Here is a 19297-nt window from a genome sequence, read left to right as displayed (position 1 = left end):
TTGTGCAAATGTTAAACCAATCATGTATAGTGACGCCATCGGGAGGCGCAGGGCCCCGAGCAGATCTGGTACCTACACCGGTTGGCGTGGCCAATAAATTCAACAGTAAGGGGGCTGCATTTGCCATCATAGAGGCTCGGCTTAAATTTACAGCTGTAAAGTGTTTTTGTAGTATGACGATTTTTTTTAAACTCCTTCGTTGTTTCAGTACAGAGCCCCAGAACTGACATGGGAGAAAAAAGAGATACAGCGTGCACACAAAATACTAATCTGTTCCCACGAAATACTAATCTGTTCCCACGAAATACTAATTTGTTCCCACAAAATACTAATTTGTTGCCACAAAACATTAATTTGTTTCCACAAAATACGAATTTGTGGTATATATAGTGAAGTATTGTGCTGTTTATTCTCTGCCTTTGCATGTAACAATGTAATAAAAGTACAAAGCATTCCATTCCTAGAATCCAGTTGTTAGTGACTCCCAGTATCTCAAAAATCTAACCCTAACTCTTCCTGCAAGGCACACCTTCTTTGAGGAACAAACGTGATGGACAAAGATACCTGATCGAGTTATATTTTAGGCTGGGGATGAGCTACAAAGACATTCTGAGAAGTTTGACGTTTCAAGGAATTTTCATTAGTGAGAGGCATTTGTATAGAATTTTAACAGCCAGGTTCGTGCCAGAAAAGAGGATGTCCTCCTCTTTTCGCTGGTCCCCAATGGTTCACAAGCTCGCTAGGCCAGAAGGAGGCAATATTTTGCTCAGGGAGCTAACTTTGTGTGGCACACACTCATATGACAAGCTGAAACCATATGGGATATGCGTTACAGTGGATTGCGGCTCTAGGAGAATGGCTCTGTCATACAAAAATGTTTTAACCCTTCACTCCTGGAGAACCGTAGAGCTACAGGGAGAGTCGTCTGCATTGTCCATGGCTTTGCAGCAATCCCTCATACTGAGCATGCATGAAGCGACAGTGGAAAGAAAAAACACCCATTAACGGAAAGGAAAACCTCCAGCAGAACCAGGCTCAGTATGAACGGTCATCTGCCTTGACCCACTGGGGGTTACAGAAGACAGAGCAGAGACACAACAAGAGAAGACAAAAAAGCACAGAAGCACACATTGATCCAGTAATCTGATCTACATTAGATAGTAAAAATTATATCTGAAGGGAAGATTTCAGTATTTCAGAACATATAACAGTCATTGGTTAACCATAGACCTTGCTATTTTTGGTTATTTTATCTAAACCTGAAGGTATTTCCTAATTTATCCTTGTCAGTAGTTATGTTTCCACCAACAACACTAAGAAGGCCAATTCAGTCATTTTTAGTTTCTATGGAAAAATAAAACTCACTATATTAAAAGATCAGAATTAGTCAAAGATCATGATGGAGGTGTTAAAGCCATAGATATTCAATCTGGTTTGAACTTTGAAGATTAACTGGCTAAAAGCGTACTTACTACAGCAAGATTCTATATGGTTTCATATACCAAGATCCCTTTTTAAAAAAATGGGACGGCTAGATAATCTATTTAAATGCGACTTTGAGGTAAATAAGATCCCTGTCAAGTTGTCTTATTACCACAAGTAGGTTATTTAATATTGGAAGATGTTACTTAACTAGAGTAAAATCAATGTTTAAAAATTCATGGTACCAAAAGGGCATATTATTCATTAGTGATCTGATGGATCAAAGTGGAAACTTTTTGTAGAAGCAATGCTTATACAGAACCTGGTTGAAGTACAGTGCTGTGAAAAAGTCTTTGCTCACTCACAGATTTCTTCAGATTTTGCTTTTTTTATCCTACTGTTTTAGCTTAAACACATTTTTTATTTTAGGTAAAGATAACCTGAATAAATACAAGTTTCCAAATGATGATTTCATTCATGGAATAAAATAATTACCCCCCCTTGTGAAATCATAAAATTCCTGTTATTTTACAAAGCAGAGGTCAGTTTGACGAGCCAAACCCACACTTGATTATTACCTGACCCATACCCAGCTAATACTGAACGTTTAGCAGCCATGATGAAGTAGTTGAACTCGAACAGCTGACAATACGCCGATCTGATTGGCTGAGCAGCAAAACTCGAATCACCTGACCTCTTGGACCAGAGCACAACGGTTTATTTTTTATCGGCTATAACTTATTAATGTGCAAGTGAAAACGCGGGAACATTGGTGTTCTGAGGTTACTCCTGTACTTGGCCACTGATCCAAGTATAGCAGTGCAAGAAAGTTGTCCCCTGACAGTTCAAATGAAAAGTCATCCTACAGATTCTGGCCCACGGCCTATATCACCTCACGAAATCTGGTTTAACCCTAGGAGGCCACCACACTGATTTTAGACACAAAAGCAGGATTTCAAGAAATATGCACAAATTTCTCAAAATAATGACTAGGATATGTAGACAGTACTATAAGACAACCATGTTAACAGTTTATTGGCACAAAAAAAGTTGATTTGAGGGTGAGATACTCTTTAAGCATGACAAACAAAATCAGGAAGGGGGTCGCACATTTTTTCACACCACTGTATAAATGTGCACTTGTCAGTGCGGCTGGGTCAACATGCCTGTTGTGTGAAAGCATTTTGGGTGGTCTGTATAACTGGGTAACTTGTAAGTTCACTCCCTTTACCAGTCTTCAGATTTGTCTCCATTTGACAAAAAACAGTTCCATCTTGTCTGTATTTGCCTGAAAAAGCTTTTTAAAGTTCTTTCTAGCATCACTATGATTGATAAGTCTTAGCTAACCCGTTCTGTTTGCTTTTGTTTCAGTTTTAGGTTACTGTCTTTTTGGAAGATATGGGTGGCCTATATCTGGTTAAGAAGTGGTTTCTTGCCGAGGTGCTGGCTCTGCACATGCTGATCAACATCTCCGGTGAGGGCTTGTTGTCTTTGCTGTTTTTAGTGTCTGTTTACAGTCAGTTATAACATTATCACTGACTGCTAATTTGCTGCTGGCACGACCATAGAAAACCTAAGACAATCCATATTATTCTTTTCATGTACCTTGATTTGAATGTGTGAGTGAATAAGAGAATTACTAAAGAAACCCAGCAGGTTGCATCAAGTCTCTCCAAGCAGCATTCACACCTCCTCAAAGAGCGTAGAGCCACAGTGGACAGTCGTCTGCATTGTTGATGGCTTTGCAGCAATCCCTCATACTGAGCATGCATGAAGCGACAGTGGAGAGGAAAACTCTCCTTTAAGAGGAAGGAAAAGCCTCCAGCTGAACCAGAACCAGGCTCAGTGTGAACGGCCATCTGCCTCGACCGATTGGGGGTTAGAGAAGACAGAGCAGAGACACAAAAAGAGGCACACATTGATCCAGGAGTACTTTTTATGTCATATGGTAATGGCAGATGATCATGATGTGCTCCAAATACCTAAGCCTATAGCAGCATAACTACAGAGATGACTCAGAATAACTTAAGACATTCTAACTATAAGCTTTATCAAAAAGAAAAGTTTTAAGTCTAGTCTTATTCCTACATGCCTACCTCCGAGAGAGTTCCAGAGCTATGTTGAAAGCCACGTTTGCATTGTTATATCTTCTCATTTATCTAAAAACATATGTGTGTGAGTGTTATGTTTCTTATAAAGTGGTAGATTATACCTAAAAACAGTTTTGAAATCAGTTTTCACCCCAAATATATCCAAAACCATCTGACCCTCATCCTTTGGAGCTGAATACAAAATAAAGTGATTTGCTTAGTGCTCTTTGCTAGGATGGTACTCTACATTGCACTCAGAGAATCTCCTGGTCTAAAGTGAATATGTTAAGAGCCCCTGTGGCTAAAGTCTGGGTCACACTCCTCAAAAGTTATTTGTGCATTTGTGCACATAAAAAAAATCATGACAATAAAAGTTTTGATTTTTTTCCTGATTTCCTTAGTTGTGTGTTGTTTGGTTATGTTTTCCCCCCCTTGATTGTACTCTAGAGTCCGCCCTGTGTCTGAATGTACCAGATGTTGTTACGATGGAGCAAACCTCTTCAGCTACGGTCACCATTTCTTCCAGGTAATCAAAGATACATTGAAGTGAACAAAGCAATGAGTTGTTCCTTAACATTAACAATTGTGAAATACTTCCCATCTTTACATGCAATGACCCCACTATTGATTCAGTTAGAATAGAATCGGAAGTAAAATATTCAGGCCTAACAGTATCAGAAAATTCAATTCAATTTTATTTATATAGCGCCAATTCATGAAACATGTCATCTCGAGGCACTTTACAAAGTCAAATCAATCATATTATACAGATTGGTCAAAACTTTCCTATATAAGGGAACCAGTTGATTGCTTCAAAGTCCCGACAAGCAGCATTCACTCCTGAAGCTACAGGAAGAGTCGTCTGCATTGTCCATGGCTTTGCAGCAATCCCTCATACTGAGCAAGCATGAAGCGACAGTGGAAAGAAAAACCACCCATTAGGGGGAAGGAAAAACCTCCAGCAGAACCGGGCTCAGTATGAACGATCATACAGAAGACAGAGCAGGGACACAACAAGACAGACAAAATAGCACAGAAGCACACATTGATCCAGTAATCTGTTCTACATTAGATGGTAGTAGCGGGTGAGCCGTCTTCTCTGGATGATGTCACAGTTAACAGAACGTCAGACCAGGTGTACCTACTATGAAGAAAAAGAGAGAGAGCAAAAAGTTAAAAGCTGAAATGACGACAGTCATTTCAATGTAATACAATGCAATACAATACGTAATGATACGTATCATTACGTATATATTATGCTGGTAACAGACGTTACCAAAAAAGTGTTTTGTTTTTTTCTACCATCACTTAGGAACCAGTGAGATGCATCAATTCAGTATTATTTGAACAATTGTGTTTTCTACTGTTTTAACCCACTAACTGAACAATATAGTGTTAACACTTCTCTTTCACTTTTTAACTAAAGTAATACATGTCTACTTCCATGTCTGGTTGGATAAAAATGAGACTGAGTTGACTGGACCAGCTCTTCCAGGGTCCAGTAAGTTCCGCCCACAGCTCCGCCCTGACCCCGAAAATGAGCATAATCTCACTCTTAACTTTTGATAAAAGTTTAGAAGTCTGCCCATTGGTGTATAAAACCCTTATGGAAATAAAGTTTGTTATAACCATAAAAACACACTCAAACCACATCAGCATAACATGGTTTCAAAGAAGCTAGCGGGAGCTATGCCTGTTAGCTCCAGGTGTTTTTAAAAAGAAAGTGAAAACATTAAGTAAACCATTCTAAACTTTCCTTCTTTATCTTCCAAACCTCTGCTGTTGTCTCTGGTTGTAACGACGGGGCGTCCGGTTTCAGTTAATCCAAGGTAAAGTAGGCTATCTGAGCAGCGAGCAGGTGGTTTGTTTGAAAGTGGAAAACAGCCATCGTTTAGGAAACCAGGCCTGGGCAAGCTGAACAAAGCTCCGGGAAGGGGTGGGTTCGGGCTTTGTAAGCAGGAACCTCTGCTCAGACTCTTGGGTATAGCTGCTTCTTGTGAGGACCTGTGCAGGTTGCAGCTGCTGACTTCAGATTAGCTTTCCTCTTAGCTTAGCCTGGCCGCAGGAGAGGAGACCTCTCCGTGCTGTCTTGACTCAGCTTTCCTGCAACACCTAAGAAAGGTTACAAGCAGAGTGTTTCCAGGGCAGTCGACTGTTAAGTTCCAATGTTTATTTCACAGAAAACAGACTTTACTTAGCCCGGTCGGCACTGCAAATGTTTGTGGATGCCTGAACCCATTCGGTCCTAGGTGGCTGTCTCTCCAATACTGCTGTAAAGGAATAGCGTGCGAAAGAGGGGGATTGTAGCATTGCTAGTGGGGAGAACAGTCCCCTGAGGGCCTGTAAAAGTCTCACATTTCAGTAGCTTTAAACTTCAGTCTGATTTTATTCCTCATAGCTTGATTGCACAACACTTGTGTATGCACTTCTTGATACACATTGATAAAACGTTAATTCTTAAAGAGACGGCACATTCTAATTTCATGTCCTACCCAGCTGACATAAAAACTATGTTAAAGTAACAAAAGATGCTTAAATAAATCCAATAGAAAAGCCCCTGCTGAGTGCAGGACTCAAACCCAGGTCCGTCTTGCTTGGAGGTGAGAGTGCTAACTACTGCACCGCCATGCAGTCCACTGTCTGGTTTAGTAATTTCATAATCCTTCCTCCCTAAGATCAAGTAGCAGAAATTATGTCACAATGTGCAAATACTACTGATGGATTTTTGGGTAAACTACATAGAGCGGTCATACATCTCATTGTTTCTAAAACAGGGTATTTTCTGGGCTGCGTTAAAAAAGGGCAAAAGTTTAGAGTATACCCACTTCTCCAGGGACTACTACACCACTGCCTGCGCTCATTTATTGCACTGCGTGGAAGTGTCAGACAAATTCACTGTGATCAAGACAGTAATTTAATTGGTGCAAGGCATGAGTTTGCTGAAGCTATGAAAGCAATGGATGGAGAGAACATCAAGAAATTTGGATGCGAGTTTGTAATGAACACTCCTTCTACAAGTCATCAAGGTGGCCTTTGTGTACGGCAAATATGAGCTGGACGTAGTGTCCTTTTATCCAACCTTGACCAATAGAATAAAAGGCTCAACAGCAGTTCTTTCAGAACTTTCCCCTATGAGGTTATGGTAATTTTAAACAGCAGGCCATTAACTACAGAGCATTTGCACAATCCATCTCGTCCAGAACCTTTGACACCTAATCACATCTTGATTATGAAGTCCAGCAACACTGATGTGTTTCTAGGGAAGGATCGACAAGTGTCAAGTTGTAGATCAGTGACTCAACTTTAAATGCTAGAGGAAAGCGCACCACAAAACCCACCTATCGGGAGAGGTCCATTTAAAGGACAGTAACTTTAACAGAAGCTGATTAATTAATCACTAATTCTTTTCCAATGCTGTTTTAGATACTACTTCAAACATTTGTATTGGAGCATTACTGCCAGTGAATTCACATAATGTTGTTTTAGATATTTTCTACAAATATTTGTAATGCTCCTTTTAAGTTACCACATTTAGTTCAGAACTTAGTGGAGTGGAAGTTATGTTTAGCGCGGATTAATTGGAGTGTTACACAAGGAAGCAAAGGGTGTAGTGTAGGTGTAGGTGTAGGGTGTAAAGGACTCAGATCAAGTAATTAAAGGATAACTCGCCCCCAAATCACCTTTTTTTGCCAATAAACTGTTAACATGGTTGTCTTATAGTACTGTCTAGATATCCTGGTCAATTATTTAGAAAAATGTGTGCATATTTGTTGAAATCCTTCTTTTATGTCTAAAATCATCAGTGTGGCGCTCTCCTAGAATTAAACGGTGGTCTTGCATTGAATTTCCACTGTCCAACCTAGAACTAACTTGACCACGGTTGCTATGAACTTCCCTCTGCGTTTTCTCATATTACAACCTGCCTGCTGCAGTCAGAGCAAATAGAAGATCAACCATGTTTCGTGTCCACATTACAAATGAATCATGATGCGCAAAGCTGCCGGTGATCCCGCCTGGATTACAAAGAATGAAATTAATATAATATATAACTGGACCAATCCTGTCCACCAGCTTCGGTCAGCGCCTTTAGTGTTTTTTGATAACCACTTTCAGATGCGGTGGTCAGACTTTGAATTTGGGAAAGATGATTCCCATCTTAAAGTCTCTGAATGGTGAAAGTATATTCACATGGTTTTTTTCTTCCATTTAGGCAACTGAGCTTTATTTACACTTTTGAAATAATACGTGTGCATAATATCCTCTTGTTTGTCGTGTGTGTGCATATTGGATAACAACTTTCTAACCATCTGTATAATTTAATTGAATTTGACTTTGTAAAGTGCCTTGAGGTGACATGTGTCTTGAATTGGGTATTGACTTTATAGATAAAATTTAATTGAGCAACGGTGGGCCGCCATCACCAAAAATCCCAGGGCCATTTTTGGTCGCAGTCCAGCCCTGTGCACAACTGGATTTACTTGTTCCCACAGGGCCAAGTTGGTTTGGACCTCTCTTTTCCCTTATGGCACTTTTCCATGGCCCCTGTCTTGCCAGCAATACTCTACTCGTCCTGCTCGAGCTCCGCTCCACTGTGCCGCTTTTAGTTTTCAACCGACCCAGTAACGCAGTAGCTTTAAGCCCCACCTCCGTTGTGCGTCCTGCTACTATTAAACGGTGTGGCATTAACTGAAGAAATGGCTCTCTCGCTCTTTCTCATATCACCCCACCCCCCCCTCACTCCACTGTCGGCTGGGTGGCTGGCCACACCTACGGCCAATCAGCAGTGGCCAGCTGGCCACACCTACGGCCAATCAGCAGTGGCCAGCTGGCCACACCTACGGCCAATCTCTGACTAGCAGTTGGCTTATGTAAGAGCTCTACTCTTCTCGGAAAAAAAACCCCAGCATATCATGAGAGGGGATGAAAAAATCTGACCAGTAGAGAAAAAAGGTCAGTCGAAAAACCCTGAAAGTGCACGTTGTGGAGTAGAGTATGGCCCAGTGGAGTCCATGGAGAAGACCCATTGATGAATTAAATCATTATTTAAAAACTGTTCGTATTTACTCAGGTTACCTTGATCCAATTGTGAAATTTGTTTGATTTGAAACATTTAAGTGAAACAAAAATAGAAGAAATCTGTGGGGGGGGGCAACACTTTGTCACATTTGCCATATAAATGGAGTGTCACTGCTTTAAATATGTTGTCTGTTTCCGCAGCTCAGCTGTCAATCAATCCACAGTGATTCAACTGAATGTAACCTTCAGCTCCAAGAATAACTATTCATCAATAATCACACTGCCTCAACAGGTAACATGGAAAAAACAATCTGATCCAAGATTATGCAGAATTATCATTAAAAATTACCGTACAGAATTGTGCGGTAGTTGGACTTCAGACTACAAATGGCAAATTGCCTGTACTTGTATAGCACTTTATCAAGTCCTGAGGAAAAAGTGTAGTGTGAAGCCCAAAGACTTATACTTAGACAAACTTTCCTGTCTAAGTTTTCTTTGCATACAGCTTACGACAATGTAATGAGATTGCAATTTAAATAAAATAACATTACAATATAAAGTGCAGCAGTGATAAGAATGTAACAATTTTTAAAAAAGTGTGCAGAAGAATGTTCAACCATGTTTATAGTGCAAAGATAATGGTGAAAAAAAGGGAATTCAAAAGTTCAATGTTGGCAGTGCAAAATAATAATGGTGCAAAAATGCAGTGAACGTTCAGTTGTGTACTATAAAAGTTCAGCAACGTTGGCAGTGCAAAATAATGATCGGAATGAAGGGGTGATTGCAATGAAAATGTGTCCTGTAAAAACAGCAATCAGAATGTTGTGATCAGATTAAGCTCAGTTGGAATGAAATTGTATTTTGAATGAGACTGGTGGTTTATGCCAATTGACAATCTGATTGGCATACATGTAAACCCTTGTGAGGATTAAGTTATTCTGAATGTTGTAAGCTGACCTGAGCTAACCTTGTGGCCCACGTCAACTTGATGTATTACCGCTTTGAGTGGCTAGATGCTATGTCGGGAAGCAACACTGTCTGTGTTCCAGATACATTTCTATTAGAAACATTAAAATAGCTGAAAATTCTAAGTTGTTCATTAATGTCTCAACAGTAATTAGAACCGGGTGTAAGTCCATCCTGGGTGTTCAGAAGACCAACTCGTATACTACTACAACTATTTGATAACTCTGCGCAAGTCAGTGGTTTTATTTTGAATAAAAGCCATGTGCAAATGATCGGATTATTTGATTGTGTGCCCATATAATGGTACAATCCCATTAATGTTTTTGAGTCCGAATACATTTCAATCCCATTGTGAAATTTTGTGCATGTAAACATAGCTAATGACTCAGAAGGTCAGAGCAGGGGATTGAACTGGTAACCCACTGGTTGCAGGACAAGCTACTAACTCCTGCTCCACTGTCGCCCCAATTGAGTCCTTTTCTTTATAAAGATAGTTATGTTACATTTCCAATTTTATTAGAAAATTCTTCAAAATAAGAATCTTTGTTTAATTTAATTGTACTATCAATTCCACAATTCATTGCCTGATCTTGCCCATTGCTTTTATCGATATTATAATAAGCAGTCTCTCTGTAAGCATTCTCAAAATGAATTGCTGGGGTTCTAAAAGGGAGGCAACATGAGCCTATTGTTCTTATACAATTATTCTCCTTATTTCCTATATTCATTTAGGTATTACTTCCAGAGAAGGCTACCTCAGTCAATTTCACTGTGCTAGCACATGATGTTGGTCAGGTGACTGCACACCTGTTGAGCAACAACACAGACCTGAACAGGTGAGTACAGAAACAATCTGCTTTAATGTTTGTGAAAGCACAACCTTAAATCCTGATGGGAAATATATTTTCGCTTTGACTTGTGTATTACACAGTCATGTGCCGGTGCAAGAGAAATCATATGTTGATTTAGAAAACCAAAACTGGGAGCTGTTTTCCTGCTTTTAATAATGCAAACATGCAAGAACCTTTTTAGGTTTCAGCTTTACAAGATTTTATAGAAACATTTTCTATAAAAGAGAAGTCTGTGCATTTCAAAAAAATATAGCACATTAATTGCTGAGCCCATAAAAACAAAAATGGAATTCCTTGTAAAAAGGTTTTTGCCATTTGTTTTAAAAACGGCTTGATTAAACCTAATGTGGAAATAGTTTGGACACCACTGGACCAATATAAATGCTTGTCTAACTGTAGACATGGCCCTAATGACAAAAATGTATACACTGGCATTAAATCATTTATCAAAAATTACAGCTCTGATAAAACCTGTTGCTACATGCATCCTTGGTATATGAGGGAGTGCTGCAAATCCAACGACACAATGCCAGTGATGGTCCACTATGGCTCTATGCTCATTCAGGAGGTGTAAAAGCTGCAAGTTGATGACTATCTGGGTTTTTTTAGACAGAAAACCCTTTAACTAATTTGAATAATAAGCTTAACATGACTACATTGTTTAGTAGTTAGGATAAACTTGGAATGTATGTAATTCACTTCCTGTATGACCCTGACAATATTTGTTGTGAATTAGTGCTAAATAGAGTGAAAACTTTGTGACCAAAGCCAAAATGATCACCAAACATAACCGAAGTTCAGAAAAATTTACACAACCGCTGGAGGGAGGCAAGAGGGTTAAGGCGGAAGTATCCATGGCTACAAGTTTAAAGATTTTTTTTTCATTCTACTGCTCAGATTATGCTTAATTGATGGGAGTCGGTCTGGGTCAAATACTTGACCTCATATTTGAAAGTTTCTGTGAACACATGTTCCTTGTTTAGTACTAACTAAGGTTAACTAAGGTGTCTCACACACCCGTAGTGTGTGAGACAAATTCCAAGACATTACAGACTAATCCATTATTTCTTGTTTATTAAGTAATGAGACTGTCAATGTGCTGCCTAATGTGGTGTTCTTCCACGTACCGTGCATTTTCTTTTCAGCATGATGGTATTTTGATACATAATTTGAAGTCGAGTGTTCTTTGTCTGTGATCTTTCTTTCTTTCTTTCTGGGTAATGTGTTGTCCAGGATTCGCTTTATAGTGATCCACAGCAATGTCCTGTCAGTGGTCTCTCAGGTCATTGGTTGGATTTACTTTCTGGCCTGGTCAGTGTCTTTCTATCCACAAGCCTGGGAAAACTGGAGAAGAAAAAGGTATTTTTTTGGTCTGCCCTCTTCTTTGACCATCATTTTTAAATATTATGCAGCTATATTAAGCTGAAGTTGGGGTTGGTTCCTTTTTTTGGTGTACTTTTAAAAGTCCCTGTTTTAAAACACTAAAAGTTTCTGTTGTTTTCCGGGGGGCTATAATAAGTCGCCGCCATGTCTATGTCAGCTGATTTGCGGCTGATCCCTTTCTGCTTATTTTACACTGCATATTTTCTTACTTGTTAAACACACGATAAACGGTTATGTGTGCAGTTTTTAAAATAATACTACTCCCATGGTCCCACTGAGGATGAAAAACTGTCAGCCTGCTTAGTTTAGATTAGCTATTGCCATAGCATAAGGAACACTCTATCTAACAGAATTGTGAATTTAACTAATTAGCACAGAAGCCAATACAGGCAAACAGTTTGCTATTCAATTCAATTCAATTCAATTTTATTTATATAGCGTCAATTCATGAAACATGTCATCTCGAGGCACTTTACAAAGTCAAAATCAATCATATTGTCTCACTTCACAATGTTTAATGAACTATGTTGACGTAATAAAATCAGTTGCACTGGACATGCACTGAAAATGAAATTGTAAGGACTTTACCCTGACAGTCAAATGAAATCTATTGACTAAAACAGCTGCAGCTCGTTCAGTTTTTTTTGTCCCCCATTTTAGAAAGTGTAACCCATATGGATTAATTACACACTGAGTGAAATATTTTAAGCCTTTATTTCTTATGTTGATAATTATGGCATACAGATAACAAAAACACAATATTCAGTGTTATAGAAAAATAGAATTTTACAAAAACTCATTTTAAAAATACACAGAAATGAAAAGTATGTTAATTTCTGTGCACTCAAGACTGAGCTCCTTTTGCATAAATTACTGTTAATGCATCGTAGGGCTGGACGATAATTCAATAACGATATATATCGGTATCGACGTATATCAATAATAGAAAAAAAGGGTCAATAAAAAGTTCAACAGAATAACAGTTTTCCTTCCTTATGCATTCAAATAATGTAGATTAATTTTACATTCATTACATCCTCCCAACTAATCACCCTCTGCCCCCTTTAAAGAGTTCAGAGAGCACACGTTCGTTTATTCTTCTATAAAAACTTGCAGTTTTGGTAAAAAGTTGATTGAATCGCGTTTAAATTCGGTGTTTGGGTGTTCTGTGTCTAAAAATAGGTCGCTAAGCGACAGCGTAGAGTGACCAGAGGTGCACTTAAAATATGTGCTTTGAATTTGTTGATAATTATCGATATCGATCAATATTATTTCTATTTTATTGATATACTTGTCCCTCTACATTGTCCAGCAATAATGCATCGTGGCATTAAGCCAATCAACCTCTGGTTCTGCTGAGATGTTCAAGAAGCCCAGGATGCTTTGATCGCTGTCTTCCGGTCATTTGCATTATTTGATCTGCCGTCTCTTATCTTCCTCCTGCCAATACGCCATAGATTTTCTACGGAGTTCCGGTCAGGCCAGTTGGCTGGCCTTTTAAGCACAGTAGCGCCATGGTCAATGAACCAGCTTTAGGTACTTTAGGGCGGTTCCAAGTCTGCTGGAAAATGAAATCAGTATCTCTTGAAAGCTTTTCAGCAGTGGGCATGTAGTGCGCTAACATTGTGTTATAGCTGAATTGACTTTGGACTTCATAAAACCCATTGGACCAACACCAGCAGATAACATGGCACCCCAAACCATCACTGACTGGAAATTTCCCTCTGGACTTTGAAGCACCAGGAATTCTGCACCTCTCTACTCATTCTCCATACGTTGGGACCTTGATTTCCAAATCAAATGCAACCTTTACTTTGGACAACTGGGCAACAGTCCTGGGCCTGTATTATCTTTAAGGAATCCGAAGACTTAAAGTAGCTCTTGGTGATGTCTTTTTAGCAAAAATCTTAGAATTTCCTGAATCCTAACGTTTTTCTTAGAATTTTACCTTGGTAAGATAAGTTATTTACAAATCACCCTAGAGAGCTCCTAAAGTGAAAAAAAAATGTCAGTAGTGAAGAGGACTTTACATCCATCTCCTAATAGTATAGCGTAACAGTATGGTATAGATGAATTTTATAGTACTTACAGACCAAAAATGCTTTGATAATAAGCATTTTGAGAGAATTGGAAAAAGTTGCAGAAAAATGCATAAATACACACTCTAGACAAGATAAAGTGCAATGTTATCCACTCTGTGTTCATAGAGAAAGATGTAAAAAAGGTGAGGAAATATTTTCTGTATTTTACATGTCAGTGGCCTAGGTGGTCATTTAGAAATTTACTTGTCTGATGCCCTCCAAATTATTGATTCAAGTCTAAATATTTCCTGAAGAAGTAATTACATTAATAAAAATCAGTTGTCCTAAAGGTTATTAATTTTACTGAGCAAATCATTCTTTAAAATATTATTTTCTCAAATATTTTGTTGTTTAAAGGCATACTATGCAACATTTTTCAGTTAATTAATGTGTTCCATACCGTTTGGGATGATTAAATGAGTCATTTCAGGTCGAACAAAGGTTTTCTCGGCCACCCTGGTGGTCTGTGGGGGAAATACCGCACTTGCAATTGCAGGAGCTCTCGGCCCGCACACACAGGTTCAGAACTCTTGTGCAAGACCGCGAGAGTCGGTCTTGCTTTACGGCAAGAACTCCATGTGTTTTTGCCCTGCCATTCACTATATGCACGTGCGAAAGCAACAACAAAGAACCGCGTGTTAACGTCAAATAAACATGCAAGCATATCGAGTTTTATTATTATTATTATTTTTTTTTTTTTTTTAATGTTGGCGAGACGCTACCGCGGCGGCCGTGGCCTGACAAGATAGCGCTGCGGGAAGCCTGATGTTCATACTTTCACTGTGTTAGTCATTGTTTGTACTGCCGTTTTTTCCAGTTTTCGTTGCGTTCGCCTGTCTGCTAAGCTCAAAACAACCGCGCCTGGCTTGACGGAGAAACCAGAACAGCTGAGCATCTTTATGACAGTGCACTTTTACTTTCGCCCTCTGGGGGGAGCCTCGCTGGAAAATCAACCCCGGTTGCATAGTATACCTTTAACACAGTATTTGAATTGTGAATGGGTTGAAACTAGGGCTGTCAATCGATTAAAATTTTTTATCTAATTAATTACATACTCTGTAATTAATTAATCTAAATTAATCGCATATAATTTTTGCTGTGAAAGTATTTTAAATATTTAAATTCAAATGATTCAATGTATAATCAGCATTAGATACATTAAAGTGCTGTTTTCAACAGCAGACAAACTGAACTAAACAGATGCCAATGTCAAACTGAACTCACGTCAACAGGAGACATTAACTGAAATAATAATAAAAAAGATAACCTGAATTTAACAGACGTCAACATATTCCATATTCCAATCTACTTTTTAGGCTAAATATACACAATTTAGACCTAGTGCTATTTTAACAAACAAGCATTTTATTAGTTATCTCTTAACTGATGTATTTCTGATGTTTGGCACTTTGTTTTACCTCGTGTTAAAGTGCTCTTTAAATAATAATGACATTCATGATGATTATGATCAGAATAAACTTTTCCATCACCTCCCAGAAGCTGGAAAGAAAAGAGACAAAAACATTTTTCACACCTCACTTAGTAACTCTAATATTTTAGTCTAAATACTTTAGCCTAAATATTTTAGGCTAAAATATTACACTGTGATGTTTAGTAATTCTGCCAAGGGCTGCAGCATTTTGATTTAATTCATCTGAATGCAGTATTTGCAAGCCATACTCTGTTTGAATGGGGGAGGGGGAAAACTGTCTGTGATTGGCTTTAACAGCCGAGCGAGCGCACTGCTGGTGTTGAGCGTGGAATGAGCAGGTGCGCGCGAGCAGAGATGGAACTCACGGCGAGGACAGTGGGTTGAGAAGAGTTTTTCAGACCGTGCCAGACCGGTTCTGAGCGTTGAGAGTTGTTTCACTGCGCGCTTGGATTGGTTCCTGCGCGCTCAAACAGAAGGCACGAATATCGCTACATAGTTGAGCGGCAGCACTGTCTTCTTCTCTGTCGTCATGCGCCTCCCCTGTGACTCTTTGGCGCCCCCCAGGAGAGGCGCGCCTCACCTATTGAAAACCCCTACTGTACGGCATTCATTAATCTGCGTTATTTTTTTTAATCCGTTATATTTTTTTAATTAATTAATTGAAATTAACGCGTTATTTTGACAGCCCTGTTAAAACTCATACCAAATGTTCTAAATTAGTTAAGCTAATTTGATTCCACGTTCTTCAAAATGAACTTTAGTTCTCCAACGTGGATCTGCAGTGAACCAGGATTCACTGAATCATTCTGATGGTTTTCAACTATTTTTTTCCTTTTTGTTTCCTTTGTGTGTACATAGTTTGTTAGCTTCTTATCTTAATTTTGCTCAGTTGTTTAATTAAGTTTCACTAGCCTAGTAGAGCGGATGTGTTGATTGAAATATATGGTTAATTGGGATAAACAGCATTACATAGTGATGTTCTCTGGATGTTAATTTTATTTCTGTTAATAAATTCTTGAACTTGAAGCAAAGTTGTCACTCATTCATTCCATATGTGTGCAGAGTTTGCTGTTAAAATAATGCCAGTGCTTGAATCACCCTTTCAACTATTGTCCTTATATCAGCTGCTTGAGCTGATATTCACTAGACAATACTTAACAGACTGAATGTTATTAAATATTAAATAACTTAAAACAATGTGTAATGGCACAACAGTTATAAGGTTATGAGTTATTTACTTCTTCATTAGACTTGTTCTTCCAAAAGGTGGTGATGTTTTGCTGTGAATTTATCCTATTCAAATATGCGCATAAGAAGCAACGGATGTAAAGAGATGGGGAAAAGCGTGGTGGAGGTAGAGTCATGCCTTGCCACACATCTTCTTTTGGTCTACAGGTAATGCCCAACGACCACCTAGTGGTGAATTTGTTTTCTGATTTTCTGAGTCATTGAATATTGGGTTCTAATTCTCTGTAAGCCATAATCATCAAAATTACAAGAAATATATGCTTGAAATATTTTACTCTGAGTGGGATGAATATGAGTTTCATTTTCTGAAATTAGTGAGAAATATTTAACTTCTTTACGATATTATTTTTTTTACCTGTACTTGCATGACTAAAATCTGTTCAAGAGCAGGTACGATTTGAAAACGGGAATTCCTGACACAGATACTGGACTGCTGTCCAGTAACGTGTGAAATGGGCAGACTGGAATTCATTTAAAGATTATTCAGTGTAATAGGAGACATTAAGTGCCTCAGGCTGCAGCAGATATCCTTAGCTGGAGTGAAGTTGGAATGTTTCAACTAAATATAAAGTAATAAAACAGGCAGCAAAAAGAGGTCATCTAGTTTTTAAGTAAGCAGAATGAAACTCGTATATCAATGATGAATTCTTTGCATCATCTTTTCAGGTCTCATATGGGATTCTGTTCATGAGACAGATAGGAAGTGTCTTAGAGATTTTATGCACTGTTACCTTCCAACGTCTCTGTTCAGACTGCAAAATGTTTTTCTTCAGTGTTGTAGGTCTCAACTTCGACTACCTGGCTTTCAATCTAACAGGCTTCATCGCTTACAGTGTCTTCAACATTGGCCTCTTCTGGATACCTTACATAAAGGTAACATTATTTCTAAGGCACTTAATTGTTCAGACATGAATGTGATTAAAAGTACTGATGCAGGACTTCCAGTTATGGCGGCCATGTGAGAGGACGTGTTTTTCACCGCTCTGCTGTTCCAGTCAAAGAATTTACTTAAAACTCCTTCCTTTCAAAATATACTAAAGGACAACTGTGCGCGCAAGTTCGGAATAATGCCTAAAGCAGCAAAGACATCCCAAGAAGTAAGTGAAAAGGTGAAACAGCATAAACTAACGGAATACCATCTTCGAGGTGAAATGCAGAAAGCTAATGCTAGCTCACGCTCGGTCCCAATGGCTGCCACGGACAGAGAAGAAAACCCGAATTTCCAAAGCAACAAGGTGGACGAAATAATTTCTGTCGTTAACTCGATACAGAAGAATTTCTCTTCTAGATTTGATGAAGTTCTGAGCTCCATCGACAGTGTGAAAAAAAGATAAATGACTGTATCCAAAGAATTGCAGAAACCAAAACACGCATTTCTGATGCGGAGGGAGAGATAGAAATGCTATGAAACAAGGTGGATGTGCTGGAGTCCAGGAAGAAATACTTGGAAGACAAAATTATGGATTTGGAAACTAGGTCGAGGCAAAACAACCTAAGGCTTGTCGGATTGCCAGAGGGAGCTCAAGGGCAGAATCTATGTGAATTCCTAGAGAAATGGTTGCCGGAGGTCCTCGGAGTTAGAGCGGTGGCCGTGGAAAGAGCGCATCGAATTGGACCCCGGAGAGACAACACTGCAGCGCCCCGCACCTTAACAATGAGATTTCTCAGCTACAAAGATAAGCAGCTCATTGCTTTAACATCAAGATCTAAAACTGAAATTAAATACCAGGATCATCGGGTCCGGTTCTACCCAGATGCCGCGGCAGATCTTTTCCAGCTTCGTAAAGCAGTTTGACCCGATACGCACAGAACTACGCAAACTGGGTTTACGACACAGGGTTGCTCACTCAGCCAAGCATCTGGTGACTTATCAGGACCGAACTCATGCTTTCAAAACAGCGGCAGCTGCACGTGAGTTTCTACAGAGAATCCAGAAGAAAACTATTGGGGACGCAGCCCTGGGTTAAATGCCCATACGGCTTCCTATAACATTGCTGTTGCCTTTATTGGTCAATTATACTGGAGGGGAAACCACAGGGATCTGTTAAGAATGCATTTATTTCTGCTTAGATATGGCAAGAGGAAGTACGCACATTCCGGTTGGTGTGCATACTAATAAGTTCGGACTTGTAAGCGAATAAATGGAAGGTGAGAATTACTGTTAATATAGTGAACAGCATCGGTAAAATAAATATAATTTTTTTGGATATAGAGTGGTTTGACTGCTCCTCACTGGGTGTGGATTGGTCTCACGCGGTAACGGGAGGTGTACGGTGGGGGGAGGGAGTCCCTCAGAAGTCAGACTTGGTGAGGGAATTTAGGTTTAAGGGACATGTTGTAAGTTTTGTTTTGTTGTTTAAGCTTCTCAAATGTTCGTGTTCATATGGGGTAAACAATGTTCCATATTTCTTCTCCATTTCTGGTAATCCAGTGGATGTTGCATGTCGCAAGTCTTGAAGCTTGTGATAAGAACCTTACCAGGGATCCCCCTAGGTGGCGCTTTCAGCATAAATGGTTGCAGGATGAAGATTTTGTTAAATATATGGGAAGACAAATCGATGAGTACTTTCAGTTAAACACCAACCAAACAACAGCATGCATCAGAAGGGAGGCCTTTAAAGGTATACTATGCAACCGGGGTTGATTTTCCAGCGAGGCTCCCCCCAGAGGGCGAAAGTAAAGGTGCACTGTCATAAAGATGCTCAGCTGTTCTGGTTTCTCCGTCAAGCCAGGCGTGGTTGTTTTGAGCTTAGCAGACAGGCGAACGCAACGAAAAGTGGAAAAAACGGCAATACAAACAATGACTAA

The 19297-nt window shown here is 39.2% G+C and overlaps 1 protein-coding gene across 2 annotated transcripts in view; it reads left to right on the top strand.

Annotated features, from left to right (window-relative positions):
- The window catches only part of ctns (cystinosin, lysosomal cystine transporter), a 52039-nt gene that overhangs the window by 10418 nt on the left and 22324 nt on the right, over nucleotides 1-19297 (top strand). Inside the window, exons 2-7 of one of the 2 annotated variants that reach the window (XM_036131673.1) lie at nucleotides 2794-2896; nucleotides 3960-4038; nucleotides 8730-8820; nucleotides 10227-10330; nucleotides 11579-11704; nucleotides 17263-17362. In XM_036131673.1, the coding sequence (XP_035987566.1) occupies nucleotides 2821-2896; nucleotides 3960-4038; nucleotides 8730-8820; nucleotides 10227-10330; nucleotides 11579-11704; nucleotides 17263-17362 (576 nt within the window). In that variant the 5' untranslated portion in view covers nucleotides 2794-2820. The remainder of the gene's footprint in view (nucleotides 1-2793; nucleotides 2897-3959; nucleotides 4039-8729; nucleotides 8821-10226; nucleotides 10331-11578; nucleotides 11705-17262; nucleotides 17363-19297) is intronic. The other variant, XM_036131674.1, reaches the window with a different exon arrangement.

The sequence above is a fragment of the Fundulus heteroclitus genome, unplaced genomic scaffold, assembly GCF_011125445.2.
Source record: "Fundulus heteroclitus isolate FHET01 unplaced genomic scaffold, MU-UCD_Fhet_4.1 scaffold_45, whole genome shotgun sequence".
NCBI classification, from domain to species: Eukaryota; Metazoa; Chordata; class Actinopteri; order Cyprinodontiformes; family Fundulidae; genus Fundulus; species Fundulus heteroclitus.
This window is presented reverse-complemented; position numbering and strand designations above follow the sequence as displayed.